The 21125-nt window shown below is 40.2% G+C and overlaps 1 protein-coding gene across 3 annotated transcripts in view; it reads left to right on the top strand.

Annotated features, from left to right (window-relative positions):
• Window positions 1-21125, top strand: part of SLC12A4 (solute carrier family 12 member 4) — a 47056-nt gene that overhangs the window by 16608 nt on the left and 9323 nt on the right. For 2 of the 3 annotated variants that reach the window (XM_005488870.4, XM_005488872.4), the window contains exons 2-15: window positions 3640-3734; window positions 5022-5153; window positions 10942-11088; window positions 11660-11714; window positions 12046-12176; window positions 12839-13080; window positions 14915-15129; window positions 16033-16197; window positions 16278-16376; window positions 17949-18006; window positions 18825-18999; window positions 19385-19503; window positions 19987-20085; window positions 20401-20520. In XM_005488870.4, the coding sequence (XP_005488927.2) occupies window positions 3640-3734; window positions 5022-5153; window positions 10942-11088; window positions 11660-11714; window positions 12046-12176; window positions 12839-13080; window positions 14915-15129; window positions 16033-16197; window positions 16278-16376; window positions 17949-18006; window positions 18825-18999; window positions 19385-19503; window positions 19987-20085; window positions 20401-20520 (1852 nt within the window). Of the gene's footprint in view, window position 1; window positions 189-3639; window positions 3735-5021; window positions 5154-10941; window positions 11089-11659; window positions 11715-12045; window positions 12177-12838; window positions 13081-14914; window positions 15130-16032; window positions 16198-16277; window positions 16377-17948; window positions 18007-18824; window positions 19000-19384; window positions 19504-19986; window positions 20086-20400; window positions 20521-21125 lie in introns of those variants that run through there. The other variant, XM_074551241.1, reaches the window with a different exon arrangement.

Below are 21125 nucleotides of genomic sequence, written 5' to 3'. Positions count from 1 at the left end.
GGCTTGATAACTAAGGATGTGGAGCACTGTGCCCATGTCACAGGATGGTGCTTGCCCAGGAGACTTGGTGCCTCAGGATGTGAAGTGTCCCCGGGTGCAGCTGGGGCAGGAATTCCCCAGGGTGGCTTTCCGAGGCCACATCCGCTCCCTCCCCAAGCTGATGGAGATAACGCGCCCGGCCCGTGCAAGTAAGTCTCTCTGAAGCTGCTGCTCTTGCTCACTGCACAGGGAATGAAATTAATAGTGTATTTCCAGTCACAAGTAAGTCTCTCTGAAGCTGCTGCTGCTCTTGCTAACTGGCACAGGGAATGTACTGGAGAAAGTTTTTTCTGCACTGTGCTGCAGTCTCTGGTGTGTTTTGTCAAAGTACAGTTGTGATTGCTGTATGGAAATGGTTGTTTGCTGGAGGTTTTACTCCTGAAATGAAAGCACAATGTGAGAAGAGAGAAAGTGAGAGGAATGCTTTGATTTAGAACATGTCTGTAAAGAAGGGATTGCATTGAACATGCAGCTGTTGTGAAGGTGATTTTTGGCTGTCATTTAATTAGCTGTATTGAACTTATCAATGTAGTAGTCTTGAATTAGCAAACATCTCTGCAGCTCCAGTTCTGCTTATTCCATCCTTGTGGAACTAGAATGTCGCTGTAAAGAACTTGTATATAAACTTACACTCCTTCACTTCTGTGGAAAGTGTACAGTGTTTGAGAGGGACTTTAAGGTGGCACCTCAGTATATCAGCAGGAAAGTTCAGTTTTATTTGTGCATTGTCTGCAGTAATTCATAGGTATGTTACTTCAGGACAATGGAGCTGGTGCTGTGAACGTGGTAAAAAGCTGTAGTACATCTCTATCTGAACCATCTGGAAGAAAATGTGCCCTAGGAATTGCAAAATCAATACTGTATTTCCAGTAACTAGTTCTACTGAATTTTCTATTCAGTTTGGGCTTCCTGTGTGCAGGATGGTGTATAAAGCCAGCATGCCAAAGGGTCAAATTTGGAAGGACAGTCTAATGGGAAGGGTCTGAGTGATAATTGAGCATATAAATGGAGAATGAGAGAGAAGATAGAAGCTCTTTATATATATAGAGAGAGAGGTCTTCTGAACAGATCAATTGTGAAAAATTCACTGGTGGTAAAATGAAGATGCATCTAAAAAATAATAACAGTCAAGCTGAAGATTCATTTAAAGTCACTGGTCTTTGTCAGGCTCAAGGAGTGGTATGAAGTAATCTTTCTTAACTAAGGAGAGGTTATGTGGATTATGGTAACAAAGGCATTTAGAAGGAGCAAAAGAATTATAGTCTTGTTTAAAAAAGTGAGATTGAATGTATGAATGTACCTTGGCAACAGCAGGATTTTGTACATAAAATTTTTGAGAGTTTCTCCAAGTGTTATAAGTAAAAGAACACCCATTATGCTGACTTGAGACAGTGATAAGGTAGGGTCCCCAATGGAAGGAGGAAAACTAAGGCAGCAAAGAATTGCTTTAAAAATCACTCAGTGATTATAAAAAAAACAAAAACAAACCAGGCTGATATTTCCAACATTGTCACCAGAACCAGCAAATAGGATTTCTTATGTAATGTAGGACCATAATACAGGAATTGAGGAAACAAACCAAAGTTGCCATGACCTTGCTGTGTTTAATAAGTGTAATGGAGAAGATACTGCAGAGACCAGAGTCTTGGAGAATCAAGCAGACAGCAGTATTTCTGTTGATGTCATAATTTGCACCATCATTTGTGTCCAATTTAATGAGTGAAAGGTGTATGGCAGATAACTCCATTTCCTCAGCAAAAATTGTAAATGTACTTTAACCACAACAGGATGGCGGGACTGCAGCACACTGCAGCAAAATTGATCTGATATACTCCAGTATAGGCATAACAAATACAGCAAGCAAGCAGTTTTTGCAGATTTTAACCTTTGCTTAAGTTGGTAACTGTTTGATTTTGATGCTGTGTTGTTAAGCTTACTGATGTTTCTGTAGTAATGTAAAAAATTCTACAATTACAGCAAAGTGAGCATCTCTTATGGGTAGGTGGGGTCAGCAAATAAGCTGAGCTTCCTTGTAAAGGCAGCAGCTCATGAACATTTTGAGGTCAGTTGTCAGAGCTGTGAGAAGGGCACTGAGCACATAAACACAATAGGCTGCTTTTTTCATATATTTTTGGTCAGCTAAGTATTTACTTACAGAAGCTATAAAATCCCTCTGTTCTTTGTGAATATTGTTTTTCCAACAGTTTTGTTCAAAGCACCTGTCAACAATTTCCAGAAAATTGTGCTGCTTTCCATGCATGCCTTCCCCTCAGTAAGAATAGGACTGAGTGTTCTCATAATTTTTGGGCTTAAAACAATAACTTTTGTAACAGTGGGGTTTGTGCTGATCACTATGTGTAGGGGAGGAGTCTCCTCTTTGCTGTTAGGTAAATTTTGTAAGTTGATTCAAATTTCAAAATGCAGAGAGATTTTTGCTTGATTGTATTACAATAATTTAGTGTAGCCTTGTTGAATTGATTACTGTAATCATTTAAAGGATGCACCCAAAAATCCAGATGTTTAATCTCTCACTTTTGGTGTATTCAATGTGGAGTATTTTAACTTGTAGTGTTTTCATTTGAGAAAATAATGTCTTTTTCTTTCATTTTTCATTTCTGTAGTGGTTACATCTTTTGTAAATAGAAAAAGGTATTCCTTGGATTAATCCTTTCTTAAGGAGATGCTCTTGGAAATAATTCATTTGTATTGGCTGGGAGAGCAGAGAGTGAAGAGGTACAGACAAAAGAGAAGAATTTTTGTTTGCTGAGCAGAGGGTAATGGGAGACATAGGTCCAAGAACTTATTTTGAAGATGGAAGTCAATTTAATTTTTTTCCCCCTCAGAGGTTGTTTTAAACTGTAGTGCCCTTGGTTGGTTTTTTTTTTGTCTTTTTTTTTTTTTTTTTACTACTTGCTACAGGAAAATCTACTCATCTTCCATGTTCTTTTCTTTTTAAAACATTGTTCATTGCATATGGGAATGCTCTGATTTTAGTGTATATTATATCAGGTTTTAGTACAGGAGTGTAAGAGGAGCCTGAAGAATGCACAGCTTGAATGTTCAGAACACAGTAAGGGTGTTGAATGTCTGGGGATTAGTGGGCATAGTGAATAACCAACAGCATTTAAGAACTAAAAAGGTGCTTTGGGGGCTGTTTTGTATTGTCATTACTGAATCTGCCTTTGAAGTGTTCAGTTTTACTAAATGTATCTGACTGGTTTGGGCACACAGCTCAGAGGCTGCTGTTACCATTAGCAGCCATTCCTGAATGCACAGGAGCTGTCCCAGTGCTCGCCACTGTTCTGTACAAAAACAGTTACAGAAGTGAGCACACACCAGGCACATACAGCACTGTAGCTGTGAACCCACTTGTGAATTTTACTTTGAGGTGACTTTTTATTCCATTTTAATGAAACAGAGGAGTAGAAATAGAAATAACTCTACCTTGGGAGTAACACCTTTGATACCGTTAACATTGTATGACTTGAGGTACTAAAAAGAAACAAATTCAATTAACCAAATGAGTTTTTTCCCTACGGATTCTTCAAGGTTACAGCATCATTCTCTGCTTATCAAAACCTGCTTTTTTTTTCTTCACAGGTCATGGCAACCATAAAGAAAACAGTCCTTTCCTGAACAGTTCGGAAGCTGGCAAAGGAGGCGATTACTATGACAGAAATCTGGCCTTGTTTGAGGTAATTTCTGGCTGGTTTTTGTACTTCTAATGTGATTTGTGATCTTCCATGATGGGAGGGATTGAGCACATCTTTCTCCCCCACCTGCCTTTTTGTGGGTGTCCATCTGTTGTCGGGGCACCAGCAGGCAGGGAGGTCCTGTGTGGTGGCAGAGCTCAGGTGTGGGGACAGCTGGGTCTGTGAGGCAGAGCTAAAACTCTGTTAACTGTAAATATCTGGAATTAAGGAGGGGCAGGCTCTCCTGCTGGAGGCCTTTTCCATAAGCACAGGACCACACCAGGTGTGCAGGCTCTCCTGTGGCACTGAGTGAAAGGAGGATCCACCAGGATCCCACAGGCCATGCTGCTGTGCTGAACAGGTGGTACATCTTGTCTCAGCCCCTTCTGGAAGGAATTGTGATCAGATTTTTAAACATGTCAACTGCAGGTCAGATCACAGGAAGGAGTAAGAAAAGGGGTGGTTGGCTCATGTCATCCCTTTAGGGATGACCCCATTTGGGGTCCATTTCTGCATCATGTACAAAGAACATCATGCTACTGATGCCACCAGAAGCTGTTCAAGGTGATACCCAAAGATATGATAAAGCTGCAGACAGTGAAATCTTTCTCAATTGGTTTTTATTTCCTGTGTGGAAAGTTGTTTCTCTTTACCATACAATTCCTTATTGTGCTATCAGACATGCAAAACTTTAAAATTTAAGAGAAAAGGAAAGGGGATGATTTTGGTCTGGGGCTTTTTCCTCCCCCCTGCCCCAAACCAGAAACAAAATTGGATGGGATGAGTATAAAGGTGGGAGGCCCTTCATACATGTGTCTCTTGAGAATTTTGTCTAGATCCACAGGAATTAGATAATATAGTTTTGAAAATGTAATAAAATCATCAGAGTGCATACTTGTCTGCAATAAGCAGAGTTTAATCACTAAATCTCTGATTTGTTTGGCAGCTTGACCTTTTTAAAAGTATATCTGTTGATGTGAGTTGACATTAGAGGTACGTGCAAGCTACACATTCATTTTCTCTAAGGCTCACACTTCTTCATTGCTGCAATTATGCTTTTCAGCACCTGAGGAGAATGATTCACATGGTGCAGACATTTTGGCCTTTTCCTTTCAGAAAATTAAAACCTCTCACCAGTGGTTGAGGCACAGCAAAATACTCTGTCATTTCCTGGGTGATTTTTGTGGTGTGTTCCCTGGTAGCCTCAGGCATGCCCAGGAAGGTGTGATCCCAGCCACTCTTCAGAAGTGCTGTGAACTGCAGAAGCTGACTTGTTGTCTTCTTCCACAGGAGGAGCTTGATATACGACCAAAAGTGTCATCTCTGCTTGGCAAGTTGGTCAACTACACAAATCTTACTCAAGGTGTCAAGGAACATGAAGAAGCAGAAAGTACTGATGGATCGAAGAAGAAAGTATCAAAAGTAAGTAGAGATTCTCTCCATGGCCAAAAGTGATGATTGGGATGATTCCCTGTGGGATTTTTGGGGAACTGGCCTCCCTTCTGCTTGTTCTTAACCTTTCTCGGGAGCCATGACAATGTTGCAAAGAAATGCCAGGGAAGCTGTAGGGATACAGCTGTAACAGAGAACTGGGACAGATGTGATGGGTAAAACTGCACTGCAGTGCAATTCCCTATGCTTGGTGTGCATTTAGATAAGAAGGCTTTCAGTGGGCCACAAATAAAAAACTCCACAACCCCCCAGCTTTTTCCTGGTGCTGTTCTAGCTGCCCAGTGGTACCTGACACATCTCTGCAAGGCAATCACAGGGTTTGCAGGAGACAACACCTGTCTGGAGCGGAGGGTGGAGCTCAGATTGGGCACCCTGGGGCAGCTCGGGAGTCATTCTGGTGTCAGGCACTTAGGCAGCTGAATTCTGCCCCAAAGCATCTGCATTTAGATGTTTGGCCCTGGAATGGCTGCAGCAGGTGAGGCTGGGTTGTTGGTAGCTGATTCCTATCAGCAGGGCAGTGTTTAAGTGCTCCTCTCCCCTCTGGCAGAGCTGCAGGTGCTTTGGTTACTGCTGCACCTGCAAGTGGTGTGCTTGCATTTTATGGCTTGCAGGCCTGTCAGATTGTTTACAAGTTCTGTCAAAAGAAGGCTTTCCAGAAAAGCTAAGATAGCACTTGAATTCTGCAGGTTTTCTGGCACTGCCCTACAAAGCTTGAGCCATTTCAGAGAGAGATGGCAGTGATAATGTTGCAAACCAATGGTGCTCTCAAGGAGTGAGCATGTTACCCCATGCTGAATGCCCTTACTCACGCTCCAGCTCCTTACTCTGCACTTTACACTGGGGATAGCAAAATTGTTTTGTCAACGTGAAGCTTAAAATTCAATTTTATTTGAGATCACATCCACTGAAAGTGTTGCAATATTGTGGTTAATTTTACATCATGACAGGACTGACCTAAGGTCGCCTGGGTGAAATAGCTGCATTCTGGTCCTATAAGCTGACATTAAAAAAGTAATTTAAGCTTTTTAATTATGATTTTCTTTTGTGTGGTACTTGCTATTATACTAATGGCTGAGTCTTGTCCAAAGTTTTTACATTCACAGTGCTAATGAGTAATGTCAGCTGCATCTCTGTTTTAGCAAGCTTTTGGTGGGAATAATGTCAGGCATCAGCTTCTAATATAGTATTGTTGCATAATCTAAAATACTTTTCATCCTCTTGCTATCAGAAGCAAATTGATTATTTCCCTGACAAAAGTAGAATGGTGGAGGACAGAATAGATACGGTTGTTGAGATTTTAAGGAAGTTGTGATCACTTTTGCTCTTTATTTCCTTATTAATTGCCTTACCAGAATACTAGGGTAAGCTGCAGAGCAATCTGGAATCTAGTCCCTTGCTTCCCTGATGGAAAAAGCATTGGGACAATTTGGCTATGGGACTGCTGTATACAGTTGGTTAAAGCAAATGTATGTAAAACTTCACAGGGTAAAAATGGGGCAAATACCAGAAAACTGAGAACTTGTTTTCAGTCCCTGGCAGAGTACCATGCATGGTAGGGTGTTAATATTTCTGCATTTGGGTATGATTCATGCTTGCATGTTTTCAAGCTGTTTACTGCCATTAAAAAGGACTATTATCTTTATTAAATCTTTGCTTCTATGGCAAAATGGAGTTCAGGTTTAATAACTGTGTTTTCCTGAATTATGCTTTCCCATGTCCCAGAAATGTGTGTTCAGAGACTTCTCAGATGTTTTTGTGGGATGGGCTTGGTGACCTTTCCAAAAGTGACAGTAACAAGCTGTATTAATATCTCAATGTTTTCTGTGTAAACACTGCAGTTTCCTTAGGCAAACCTTTGTCTGCATGTCTGTCTCTGGGATAAATTACATCAGCTGCAATATCATAACTGCAGCTTGAATTTCTTCTCCCTCTCTTGCCATGAGCAATATAAAATTTTAACCATCATGCAGAATATAAGACGACCGAAAACTTTGGCCAATAATTATAATCATTAAACACAGGAAATTTAAAAGCAGTAACTGGACAAGGGTATGGATTGAAGGTATTCAGAAACAGTGCAAACAGGATTCTTCTACATCTTTTTAGTCATCTTTGAAGTATAAATCACTGTGCTGTTGTTACCTTGTCCTTCCCATTTGAGCATGAGAAGTCTGGCAGTCCATTCCAGCCCCAACCTCCCTTGGTGGGTGCTGCACTGGCTGTGCCCAGCTGGTGTGACAAGGAGTGACCTGCCTGTCGCTTGCTGGGATTGGCATCTCAAAGGCAAGAGCTGGAGCAAGGCAGGTGAGCAGGCTCCAGATCTGATATTTAAAAATGAACTGAGGAAAGCAATCCTTTCAGTAAGTGACTGTAATTCTCTGAGCAGGTAAGGCAGGTCTCAGTGAGCACCTTTTGGGACCTAGCACAGCCCTGCCTGCCAAATCACATCTTTTCAAACTCATTTCAGTGCAAGACATCTTGATATGAACATTTATCTTGCTTCAGCAACCCCGCTAAATACTTTTGGTAGTGGCATTCCCTCTTAGGCACACATCAGGTAAAATTGACTCAACCCCAATGTAATAAGGTGGAAATTGGGTTGTTTTTTCTTTTCTAAACACAGTATTGCAATAAAGCACTTGTGCTATAGAAATATCCCCTTCTCACGGAGGAAAAAATTAGCCAAACTGTTTTTGTTCATGTATCTTTAACAAGGCAGTTAATTTCAAGGCAGTGCTGCTGTTTGTCCTCGTGCTAGAGAGCACCATGAGAGCTGTCATTGCTGATCAATGTCCCTCAGCCCTGCAGCCAAGTGCTTTAATAACCCATCACACTGGCACAATGGAAATAGTGTCCTTCAGACTCAGATCAATATTTACATAAATTATGTGTTGCAGCTGATGAGAGTGAGCAGAAACATGATCTACATCACTGAAATTGAGACTGTTTTCGAGATTTTTCTGTCCCTTCTGGGTTGTTCTAAAATGGTGTTCTTCAAATTGTCTTTCTTTCATTTCCTTTATGCAGCATGGGGTGTTACATTTTTTCATGTGGTTGCTGGTGAGGCTGAACATAACCCTTGTTTAAGGTCACATTCTGTTGAAACTTCAGCACTGGTTTAGTATCACTTAGTGATGAAAAAAAGGATCAAGTCACTGCAGATTACTGGTGTTAAATATTTCTGTGAACAAGCTGCTTCAAGTAATATTTGTAAATCATTCTTTCTTATGAGTAATTTTTTTCCCTACAGGGTAAGATAATCCAGACTAAACTCTTAGGCCTGAGATACACTCAGTAATACTTGCTTGGGCAGACACTTGGGCATTTCCTAGGCTGCTCTGCCCTGCAGTGGTCTCAAGTGTTCAACTAATGCACAATTTCTCTTCCTCTGTGGTCAAAGTGAGCTTGTAACTTGATAGGCTTGAGAGGCCATTTGGGAGGGTGGGGGAGGAGATAATGGAGCAGTGGAGCAAAGCTGCAGGGACCACATAGGGCAGAAGGTGGGAAGGAGCTGAGCTGAAGTGGATCCTTGTGCAAAGGAAGCAGGTGCTGGGAGGTGTGTAAGGGCAGGCTGAAATCTCAGCTGCCTTCCTGGTGTGTGGAGGACTGTCACGTAGAAAACACAAAAACCATGGTGCATTTACTCCTGTGGAGGAGCAACAGGATGGGCTTCTTTTCCCAGATGCCTGTTTTGACAAACTCTTTTAACTCCTTTATCCTGAGATAGCCACATATCTGATAAATTCACTTGATGGGCTCAGAGATGTTGTGAGGGAGGGACTGATGTATGAATAGACAGATAATTTTCTCATCATCAATCTGGAATGTATCCCTGAGAGGCAAAGTGTGCATTAATGTGACAGTGGGAAGCCCCTGTGCTGGGCAATGTCTATTTAGTCCTTTTTGAGTTTATGTTTATGGGGTTAAAGACACAGTGGGAATTAGATGAAAGTGTTGGAATCATAAGTATCTACACCTTCCCTTCCTTGAGGAAACAAGTACACTGTGAATAATACTCCATGAAGGTCCTCCTCAATTATAGCAGTGGAATAACTCAGTGAAAAATCCTTACCTTGCCTTGATCAGGACACTTATGTAACATGTGTCATTTCTGACAGCAATTCATTTTGTCCTCATACATAGTCCTGGCAAAGCTGATCAGGTTAGGTATTTAGGATGATAATTTGTATAAAGTGACAGGTGATGGTTTAGGGAATTAATTTGTTTTGTTACTGTGGCACTGGAACAGCTGAGGAACAGCTCTGGCCCTGTGCTTGCGGGTCTCATAGGGTAACTCCCCTGCAAACCCTGAGCCCATGATTCTGTCATCCACTTTCCTTCAGGAGGTTCACCTGAGCTGTGCTGTGTATCAGAAAAGTCTGGTTGATCTGTTTCAGTTTTAGTCAAGGAATTCATAGCTGACTTCAAAAAATTCAGCCAGCAGCTCCTGGCACTTGTAATGTAGAACAGTTCAGATCATGTTCCTGGGCACGGTTTTGTTTCATGTCTGGCAGGGCAGGTTTCTAGTGCAGATGAGGAAATTCTGGATTGTAACATGTAATTGCAAGTTGAAGCACTAAATTCCTTGGTTGCTTTTGACCTGGTGATCTTAAACATGTGATTCTTTAAGAGTTTTGCCTTGTGTAATGAGATACACTCTTGAATTACCTTATGTAAAGTTTTTGGCACGCATTTTATTGCTTTTCTTACATACTGTTGCTTTGGGTTCATGACTTCATTTGTCTATAAAGGTGCTATTTATTTTTGCACCTAGTTAATCCTGTGTGGAGTCAAATTTGAACAAGTTTTGTCATCTCCCTTTAATATCCTTCTCATTTGAATGATGGTTCAAGGGCTTCTTTAAATGTTGCGTATCTAATGTGTTTTGGAAGTCATGTTTATTTATAGAAGGGATGAAAAAGGATGAGCCTTTCAGAAGTGACACTCTATTCCCCCTGTGTTTTAGAATTCAGTTTAATTTTAAGTGCAAAAGGAAACCTTTAAAAAGCAGAAGCAATGGACTATCTTAGCAGGAAACCACAGATATTTGGGACTCTGAAATGCTGCTGGTGCCAGGTGTACCAATGCAACAAACATTTTTATATTCCTTGGAATAAAGCCCTCCAGTGGCATTTTGATGCCATTATTTTGGATGATTTTTTCTGCAGGATGCTGTGTTGAAGGCCAGTCATTTGCAGTTCCTGTGAAGTCATGTAACCTGTGTTTTCTCAGTCACTGACAAAAGCAATTCAGATTCTGATGCTGACATTCAACTTAAGAAAGGGTAGAACCATTAGTTTTATATGAAATATATAAAATGGAAGAAAATACATTATCCATATCTCCAGGTTGCTTCCAAATCTTTTCTAGTTGTTACATGACAAAAATATGTTTTCCTTGAAACTAATTTGTGAACTATGGGCAGTAGGGTAAGGATCTGTCTTGGGGTCTGCAGCACTTGACATATTTCATAGTGAAAATTCTATGGGTTTACAAAAAACCAAATAAATATGTCTCCTGTTGTTACTAGTCAGTGTTAAATGTTGAGGTTAATTAGTTAAGTATGTGACAGGGACAGCATTTTGTTCAGAAATCCAAGATTTTGGAGTTATGTTGTATTTTGTGGAGGTCCAGCACAACAGTGTTTGAATGTGTCTACCTTAGGCTTCCCAGGTTTCTCAAAAAACGAACTTTAAGGCCTTTTTGGTTACCTCTGCTTTGAATAATTTCAGTTAATTAATATCAATTTTTTTTCCAGTCACCCAGCATGGGCACCCTGATGGGGGTGTATCTGCCATGCATGCAGAATATCTTCGGGGTCATTCTCTTCCTTCGGCTGACTTGGATGGTGGGAATGGCTGGAGTTCTTCAGTCCTTCCTGATTGTATTGCTTTGCTGCTGTTGTGTAAGTACTTAGCTACAGTAATGCATGTGACAAAACCTCTGTGAAACTACTGGGAAACTTGGGGAGGCAGCATTGTAGGTGCTTGTGTGAAGAAAAGTCAGATTTAAGCCAAGTACCTTTGCCATGTTTGTAGCTGCAGGATTTTTATTTTTTTTTTTACTGTTACTTCTAATCTGGCTAACTGTAGTGTAAATACAGTCTCATAAATAGTGTTTGTTCAGCAAATAGCTGTTTTCCATGCCTGCCCCAGGTGTGGGCTGCCTGCTTTGCTGGACCAGCCTTGGTTGGAATCACAGCTCTGCAGATGGAGGAACACCTGCATTCCCTTATCTTGCTTTGTCTGCAGACACCCACTGCTGGACCTGATAAAGCAGGGGCCATCTCTCAAACAGAAGTCTCAACAGCTCACTGATTAAATTCCTGCTGCCCTTGTTTTCTTTTAGATAGTGAGAGGCAGAATAAATACAAATGCTGTATCATGTATGCAGAGGCAGCGTTATTTTATCAAGAATAAGTTATTTTTTAAAAAATGTTGTTGACACAATTGCTTCCTTTTCCCTATTTTCCCCAGACTATGTTGACAACCATATCAATGAGTGCAATTGCCACGAATGGTGTTGTTCCAGGTAAGTGTAGTTAGCAAGTCTCAGTTGTGTTAAAAAGGCAAAAAAACCCCCAAAACCTAAGTTGCTGTAAGCTGTTTACATGGTTTTGTTCTAGAGAAATTAGCTTAATCCAGAATACAAAGCCTAAATTAATATCTAGTATTTATTCTTGTTATCAATCAGGCTAAAGATAAATTTATTTGTTTTTTACCCATGTGCTAGCAAAAAAGATACTTCAGTTAAACCTCAAAATAGCAGATACACTGTATATAATTCTGTTGTATTCTTTTTGTGACTATTCAAACATTTATAGCAATAAATTATGATTTGACTCACTTTTCTTACTTCACAGCTGGTGGCTCCTATTTCATGATATCTAGGTCGTTGGGCCCAGAGTTTGGTGGAGCTGTAGGGCTGTGTTTTTATTTGGGAACAACATTTGCAGGAGCCATGTATATCCTTGGTGCCATTGAGATTTTATTGGTGAGTAGTACCAGAGCAATCCTGCTCTAAAGACAAATAACATATAGAAAGTGCCCCAGTACTCTTGTCCCATAAATGCATACACATTTACAGGAAGAGACTGGAAGGTGTCTTCCAGTTCCTTGGTGTCCAGTTCTTTACCTCAGTGCTTCCCTTTGGAAGCTGCACACTTTGAGTCTGCAGACTGACAAAAGGGAAGCACCAGAGGTACAGAGAGCAGATGAAAGTGTGACTTAATCCAGGACTCATGCTCACCTTTGATAAAGGTGGCTCAGTTGTACTGCTGACATAGAAAGGGCTGTTATCTCTTGACTTTTCCTGTAAAAGATTCCCAGTGAAGAGCATGCTGAAGAATGCAAAGTGATTTACATTTCTAGTACAGTACACAATCCTAATCTGCATATGCATTGTTAAATACCTTAAAATACCCTAAAAAGTGGCAGTGACTGTAGTTAGTCACTACTAAAAAAGCAGATGTTTTCCTGTTGCCTGCATTCCCTTTGATTTTAGCTGTCACTTCTGTAATCTTCCAACTGTGGAGCTTAAATACTAAAGTTATTTAAACAATTAATAACTAGTTAATTGTTATAACAATCCCAGTTATAACATGGAGTTCTGTGCTGGTGTTCCTCCAGCTCACTTTTGCTTTCTCTTTGTTCCAGACATATATTGTGCCACAAGCAGCAATTTTTCATCCCTCTGATGCCCACGATGCATCCAGTGCCATGCTGAACAACATGAGGGTCTATGGCACCGTGTTCCTCATCCTCATGGCAGTGGTGGTGTTTGTAGGTGTGAAATATGTCAACAAATTTGCTTCCCTCTTCTTGGCCTGTGTAGTAATATCCATCCTGTCCATTTATGCTGGAGCTATCAAGTCCATCTTTGATCCACCTGAATTCCCGTGAGTAACATTGCTGGATGGGTCTGGAAGTTGGGCTTTCCCTTTGGTTACTTAAAGCTTGTGCCTGATACATTGTTTTTTTGTGAATTACTTCCAATATTTTTAGCTGTGTTTAATGACAGTGTGCAGAGCTCATGGAACTGAAGGTTCTAAGGCTAAAATGAACATGTTATTACACTTTAATTTAAACTGTTTTGGTAGAAGGAAGTCTTGTGGTGAGGCTGATGGAGGCTGACACTGCTCTGCTTCCAGCAAAGCCAATCCAGTCTCTTGGCCTGCAGCTGTTGGGGTTGGAGTGATGGTGTTGCTGGGTTATTTGTGAGTTTTTAGGGAGCAGTTTGGCAGCTCCCTTTCCCCCAGCCAGTCAGACACCACACACTGCTTTTGTGGCTGGAAATTTGTGGTGTGGTCAGCTCCTTGCTGAGAAACTGGGCACCCCTTGGGAGTGTGATGTGGGGCTGTGTGAGGCTCCACAAAAGCTTTCCCTGTCTGTGAGGAGCTGCCCTGCACCCAGCAGGAGCTCCTTGGCATGTTGGCAGCCAAACATGGAATCAGCTGAACATGGAATCAGCTCAACATGGAATCAACTTCTTCAACTCAGGAGCTGGGGCAGCAGTAATGTGGATGTATGTGTTTTACCAGGAATGCAAACTGTGTTCTCTGATGCTGCTGACAAGAGATGAATGGAATGGAAATAGGGGAGTTGGATCTGCATAATTATTCACATTCTGAAATGCTTTGACCATAACTAAGTGCTTGCAGCCCTCAAGTGTTCCCTCTGGATATATAAGGCCCAATGATTATAGTGTTTTACAACAGTGAAGGTTTACAGCAGTAAAAGTAAAACAATGTCTCTACATCCCCCTCATTATCTCTTAGATTGTTATTGAATGTTTTCCCTATCTTTCTTCTTGGAGTGTAATTCTTTTTTTTTTTTCCCTGAAGTAACAAGATAGTGTATTTATTTTTAATTATGTAGGGGAAGGCTACTTGGAAGTTACAGTTCACAGGCCTGCAAACTGTGCAAGAACAGCCCTTGTTTTTCTTCCTGTCATCAGTGATAAATAGGACCTGTGAAACAATTACAATGGAATTGAAATTAATTAAACTAAAATTAAATAAGCTTTATTTTCCTGTGGGTGTTTTCTGGCAGTGGGAAGAAAAGCTAAATGAGCTTTTAGGAGCAGGAAGCTGTTACATGACATCACTGTTTGGTGGAATTGTCTTTAGACAAATGGATTAAAAATTTTTCAGTGCTGAAACAAATGATGTTTGTGGTTAAATGAAACAACAGGCAGTGGAGGATTTTAGCTATTAAAGACAGTATTTGCTGACAAAAAGAACCTTTGCTTATTGTGATTTTAATATAGGTTCCTAATTCTGAATCTAAAATGTCTATATTGCAATTCAAGTATTGCAATTTAGAAACTGGGCTAATGAGATTCCAAATATCTTTAGATATTCTAAATGTCTAGTAATTTGAATTCTAGTACTCTTCACATTTCTTTCACTCCAGTAGTTCTGTTTAATAAAAAAAAAGAAACCAAGGCCAAACAACGAAAAAACCAAAAGTTGTCCTAATTGTTCCCTTTTATTGTTTAACGTAAATCAATCAAATTACATAAATGAGAAAAATAGCTTTATATTTCTGGCCCATAAAGGGACAGATGCAGTCTTTGTCATGCTACAACCATCATTTTGGAGGTGAGAAATGATGTAGCACAGTAGAGCCACTGGAAGTTTCCACATGATATAAAAGAATAAGTATGGGTGAGTGTGGATTTCATTTTCCCATTTACATTCAGTAACTCTGGTGTTGATGTTTCCCTTCCAGGATTTGCATGTTGGGCAACAGGACTCTGTCAAGAGATCAATTTGATGTTTGTGCCAAAACTGTAGTTAAGGATAACATGACTGTGGCCTCCAAGCTCTGGGAACTCTTTTGCCACAGCACAAACTTAACCACGGAGCACTGTGATGAATATTTCCTAATGAACAATGTCTCGGAGATAGCAGGAATTCCAGGAGCTGCTAGTGGCATTTTAATAGGTATGGTAGAAACTTTTTTTTTTCCCCTTAAAGAGGAGGCATGCTGAGCAGCTGAAATGGGTCAAACTCTTCCCTGCTGGTTAAGAAAAAAGGAATGAAGAAATGTAATTACAGTGAAGAAAATGATCTTCAATAAAGAAAGTATTATAACCTTTAAAAAGAGGAGATGGAACTTTTGTGCTGATACAGTGCTTGTCTCCTGTAAAATTGATTAAATTTCCTTTGTTCATCTCATAATTTCAGCATGAAGTCAGCTGTAATTTTAAGTTATACTAACATGAACAAGCTATTAATATTTTTCAGAACTCTATAGTGACAGCTCTCTTCTTTAGACAGGTTAAGATTATGCTCTGAAAGATAAGAGTACTTGTATAGAAATAATGTGTCTCCTTCTTTGCCTACTCCTGAGTAAAGTATAATTGAAAAGTGTTCATTATTGAAATGAGCACCAGAGAGCAGGTGCTGAGTGCCAAAGGTTCCCATTTCTACAGAACCCAGCAGTCCAGTTTCTAAGTTTACAAGAAGACTCAGCATTTGTTAGTGAAATTTCAAATGCTAAACATATAATTCTGTAATTCTTCCACTGACTGAAGAACAAACCCATTTCTGCCTAGAAAACTGCTTGATATTGCTTTGTATTCTCTGAGCTATTGTGTTGTGTGGTGGCTCATAAAAATATTCAGTGTATTTCCTTGGGTTGAAGTAGGTATGAGGTTAAAAGAATGTTACATTTAGTAATAATAAAGTTTAAGTTGCTTAGACTTCTGCAGATTATTGATACATGTTTGTGGTTTTCCTGTGCTGATCACTGAATTGTAAATACAGTTGGAAACCCATTTCAATGAGAACAGGTTTGAACTGAAACATGCTTTTCTTTTCTTTGGTCTGATAATAACCTTGAAGACAACTTATGGAGCAATTATTTGGAGAAAGGAGAGATTCTGGAGAGGGCACATCAGCCCTCTGTGGATGTGGCAGGCCAGAAGAACAACCTGCACCTGTACGTGCTCTCAGATATCACCACGTCCTTCATGGTGCTCGTTGGCATCTTCTTCCCTTCAGTGACTGGTGAGCATTGCTGGCATCAGGGGGCTGCTGGGGCTCTGAGCTTCCTCCTGCCCTGAGATCTTACCAAAATGTGCTTTCAGGGATCATGGCTGGTTCAAACAGATCAGGGGACCTCAAAGATGCACAGAAGTCCATCCCTGTTGGAACAATTCTTGCCATTGTCACCACATCACTAGTCTGTATCCTTTTCAAATTACTGGACTGCTGGGACATTGTGTCTGATTTCTGGAACTGCTTTCAGTTTACCAAATTGTCTGTGCAAGTATGATTGGCCAGTGGGGGAAAAACCCAAAACAACAGAACATTAATCCTTGAGCTGAAAGAATTGTAATTATGATCCTGTAACTTTCCATCCCCTTTTTGTGGTGGGTTCTTTTCTTTTGCATTCCCATTGCTGTTCTTTGCCACACAGTGATCTCCAGCTTTTCATGCTGTTGGTGTACTTTGAGATTTTTTTTTTTTAGGTTGCAGTGAAACATTAAGATGAGGGGAGGCTTTAATGGGAGAGTTTATAAACTTCAGTTCCTTTTTCTCAAAAAAAAAGCCTTTTCTTTGTAGTGATGTTAAGGAGTATGGGTTTTCTTGAACATTTTAGAACAAGATAAACTGGAGTCAGAAGTTAGACAATGTTCCCAAGTGTTTTTTCAGCTCTCCAGGGCTTAGGACAAGAGGAGCTTTGCTTAGGAAAGACTGTCTTCATCTCTGCTCTCCTGCTCAAGAAGAGATGAGCCTAGATCTTACAGCTTTATCTAGCTCTTGGTGTCCTAAAGGACAATTTATCAACATAGAAAAAAAAAATTCAAGAGCTTTCTGAATTAGTTTCACCCAAAGGGCAGCTGGTTGAGATGGTGACTCTCTTGGAAATTCTGCTGTTTCATTCCTGTTTTTTTGCCAAGCTGTAAATCAGGATGCAGCTTGCTTGTCCCAGCTCTTAAGGAATGCAGCATTTCCCTGCTGTCACTTTGGGAACTGACCCTGTACCAAGAAATCAGCATTTCCTGTGCATGTAATAAATATTAAAAGAGGTCACAGCCTTAACCCCCAGCTCTGCTGGCCTCACCCAGTGGGTGACTGGATCTGGATGTGTCCCTGTTTGTGCCACACCAGGGTGACACTGCCATTTTCAGGAGCAATGTTTCTCCTGGGATTGCAGTTTGTAACTTACAGTTACGTTTCAGAGGTAAAATTCAAGATTTAATCATTTGTGTGAACTTTATTCACAAGGTTAAAAACTTTACTGGAATGTCAGATCCAAAAAGCCTGAGGTATTTTGTACTCCCCACTGCAGAAGCAGTACAGTTAATAACAAACAAACAAACCTGATAGCCAAAGACTTATGGGTGATGTGAATGCCAGCAGGGATACAAAAAAAGAATGTGCAAGGTAATGGTTAGCTGTGTGTTCCAAATATCAGACTCGGGAGAAGGAGAGAGAAAAAAGCAAGATTTTAATATCAGCTTCTTTATTAGCAGAAGATTAAATTGACATTATAGTAAAACAGTGCTTAATTTGACTTTATCTCATTGAAACCTGTCCTGTTTAAAATTGAGACTTAGAAGAAGCTTTCTCTGTAACATTAGGAGGTGCATGTGAGCAGTGAGACATTAATTTCCTTGCCAGCTTTACCATGTACTTGTGGAGAAGCTGGAGTGCAAGTGCCACAGGATGGAGGCACATGCTGTCCTTTCCACAATACTTTCATCTGCCATGTCTAAATAAATTCTGCTTCCTTAGCACACTGTGTCCTCCAGACTTCAGTTGTGTGTTATTATTTGGAGCCTGCATAGAAGGTGTTGTCCTGAGAGATAAGTAAGTGTTACTGCTTTAATGCTCTCCTTTGTTTTGCTTTTTTTTTACGGTGTAGGTGTGTTCTTGTCTGTTTTCTGTGTGTGCTCCACTCCTCGTTGTTTTTTTCTTTTTAATTAATGGTGGTGTACTTTGAGATTTTTTGTTTTTTAGGTTGCAGTGAAACATTAAGATGAAGGGAGACTTTAATGGGAGAGTTCATAATTTTCAGTTCCTTTTTCTAAAAAAAAAAAGGCCTTTTCTTCGAGGTGAATTTAAGGTGTATTTTTAATTAAAAAAAAAAAATTACTTCTGGGTGCCTTTTCAACCATATTTGTATGCAAATTGTAAGCACAGCTTTTGGAATCTTCTTATATTCCATTTGATATTTTCTGCCATGGCACCCTCAGATTTTCCACCCTGTGTCTTAGTTCTTGCGATTTCTTTTGTAATTGTAAAAAATAATGTTGTGATAATACTACGAGAATTTTAAAATACGTGTAATAAAAAGAAATGTTGAAATCAAGCTGCAGACACTTCCAATCTGCATATCAGAGATATTTGATCATTTGCTTAGATATGAGATATTTGATTAGATATGAGATTATTTGCAACTTTGTGTTCTCTAGTTAAGAAAATAATATAGTGCTATTAATAATACTCTATAGCATATTAAAATATTATATTAAAATATTAATTATGTATTACATCAAATAAAAAATCAATTAAATATTATAGTATTAATAGTAGTATTTAAATGATATGCTAAAAGTGCCCTGAAAACCCCAAAGCTGAGTCCCAAGGCAGTGTCAGAGCCTGAGCGCGGTTGTGTTGCTGCGCAGGTTCGGTGACGCGGTGAACAGGAACCTGGTGGTGGGGACGCTGTCCTGGCCCTCGCCCTGGGTCATCGTCATCGGCTCCTTCTTCTCCACCTGCGGGGCGGGGCTGCAGAGCCTCACTGGGGCCCCCCGGCTGCTGCAGGCCATCGCCAAGGACAACATCATCCCCTTCCTCTGGGTGGGTACCTGCCCGGGCTGCCTGCTCCTGCTGCCTCGCCTGACTCACCTCGTGCCCCTAAAATCACATTTATTCTCCCCAGTTTGCCCAGCGCTGAAGGGGGCGGGGGGGGCAGTATTTTTTATTTTGATGGGTTTTTTGCTTTTGTTGGAAACCAAGAATACTTTGAAGGATTTTTCACTAGGCTTATGGGGTAAATTTATCTAAAAGTTGAGTATCTAATTTTGTAAAGCATGGCAAGCCATTAGAATAATTTGACTCCTTCCTCTAGGGAAGAAAGTATGTGGGAGAATTACTGTCGATTTAAAAAAATATAATTTTCTCTTTTCCCATTACAACCTTATGAAATACCAGGAAGATTTGCTTAATGTTTCTGTTTCTTCAGATCTTTGGTCATGGAAAAGCAAATGGTGAACCAACATGGGCTCTTCTGTTAACAGCATTAATTGCTGAGCTGGGAATCCTTATTGCTTCACTTGACATGGTTGCTCCAATTCTCTCGATGTAAGAAACAGCCTGGTTGCTGTCTCGGGGTGGGGATAGAAATGCTCTTGAGTTTTGCTAGTTTGATTGTCTTTCAGAACTATATCTTAAACCAGTAAAGCAAATTCCCAGAGCCTGGGTTCTACTTCTGTAATTTCTATGAATCCTCTGACTTCAGGCTCGACATATAAATCTATTTGTTTCTGCTCCGGAGAATTCTGTGAATAAGCGAGTTTTTATTATGTTTTTGTTTGGTTTGAAAAAACATTTTAATCACAGAACAATTACAGCATTATATTGTGAACAGATCTAACTTGATCCAATTAAAAAATTGTTCCAGCTACTTTATGCTGATAGTTCAGGCTAATAAAAATCAGAGGGGTTGGGGTACAGGGCATGGGACAGGGCAGTAGGATTTTTACTTGAAATCAATCATGTAATCATAATATATACCAGGATCTGTATAAATGTGCATGCTAAAAGGTTTTGCACTTTGTTTTGCAGGTTTTTCTTGATGTGTTACCTCTTTGTTAATCTTGCATGTGCAGTGCAGACACTTCTGCGAACCCCAAACTGGCGGCCCCGCTTTAAATACTACCACTGGTGAGTGCAGGGCTGACATCTCTCTGAGCCTGCAATCTGCACCTGGGAACCTTCTCCAGGAGGGCAGGGAGCATCTTTTATTGCTCTGGGTATCAGTTGTGCAGGAGAGCCAGACTCAGATATGTCGTGGCACAGGAGTTTCATTTTAACAACAGGACACTGAAACTGGTGGGACTGGGGACATCCAGTGGAGGCTTTGCTTTCACTGCCAGTTCAGCACAGACAATTTAAAGAAAAAAGAGCAAGAATATAATTGACTTGTTTTTTAAGTTTTTCTGCTCCACTACTTATTAATATCTTTGCTTTCCATTTTAGGGCCCTCTCATTTTTAGGCATGAGCATTTGCCTGGCACTGATGTTCATTTCATCCTGGTATTATGCTTTGGTAGCTATGCTTATTGCAGGCATGATTTACAAGTACATTGAGTACCAAGGGTAAGTATTACCTGGATAAGAAAGGGTAAGAGGGAGGCTGGATCTCTTTAATGAATTGTCTTTGAGTCTTCATATTTGGAAAAGAAACTGTCCAGAGATTATTTGGAGGGCTTTCCTTACCAGTTAATTTTTGTTTTTATTTTACTGTGTCACTGCTAAGCAAAAACCCCTGAAGTACTTTGTTGTTAAGCTTCTAGAGGTGGTAGAGGAAACATGAATCACAGGAATTAGAAAACTTGTTGGGATCTATCTGCTGTTTACTGCACGTGAACAGCTGGTGCAAAGATCTGTCTAGATCAGTCCTTGAAAAGTTGAATTGGCTGCTTGGGTTGCTGGAGATCAGCATTGGATGGAGTCAGGCTGTAGTGTGACTTTCTAATTTAATTTGGCCTATTAACTAAGTTGGATGTTGAAATGCCAGATGTTTGTATATGCTTGGGAAGCCTTCTCTGTAGTGTTGATTACAGATTAAGCTCAGAATGGTGGTTCATCATATATATTTTACTGAAACATCTTCACTTTTCTTACATGATCTGTGATATCACAGACATTCATGCACAAATCACAAATGTAGATGCCATACATGCCATGTTATTAAACCCACT

The sequence above is a fragment of the Zonotrichia albicollis genome, chromosome 13, assembly GCF_047830755.1.
Source record: "Zonotrichia albicollis isolate bZonAlb1 chromosome 13, bZonAlb1.hap1, whole genome shotgun sequence".
NCBI lineage: Eukaryota > Metazoa > Chordata > Aves > Passeriformes > Passerellidae > Zonotrichia > Zonotrichia albicollis.
Note: the sequence above shows the minus strand (reverse complement) of the source record. Positions and strands in the feature narration are given on the sequence as shown.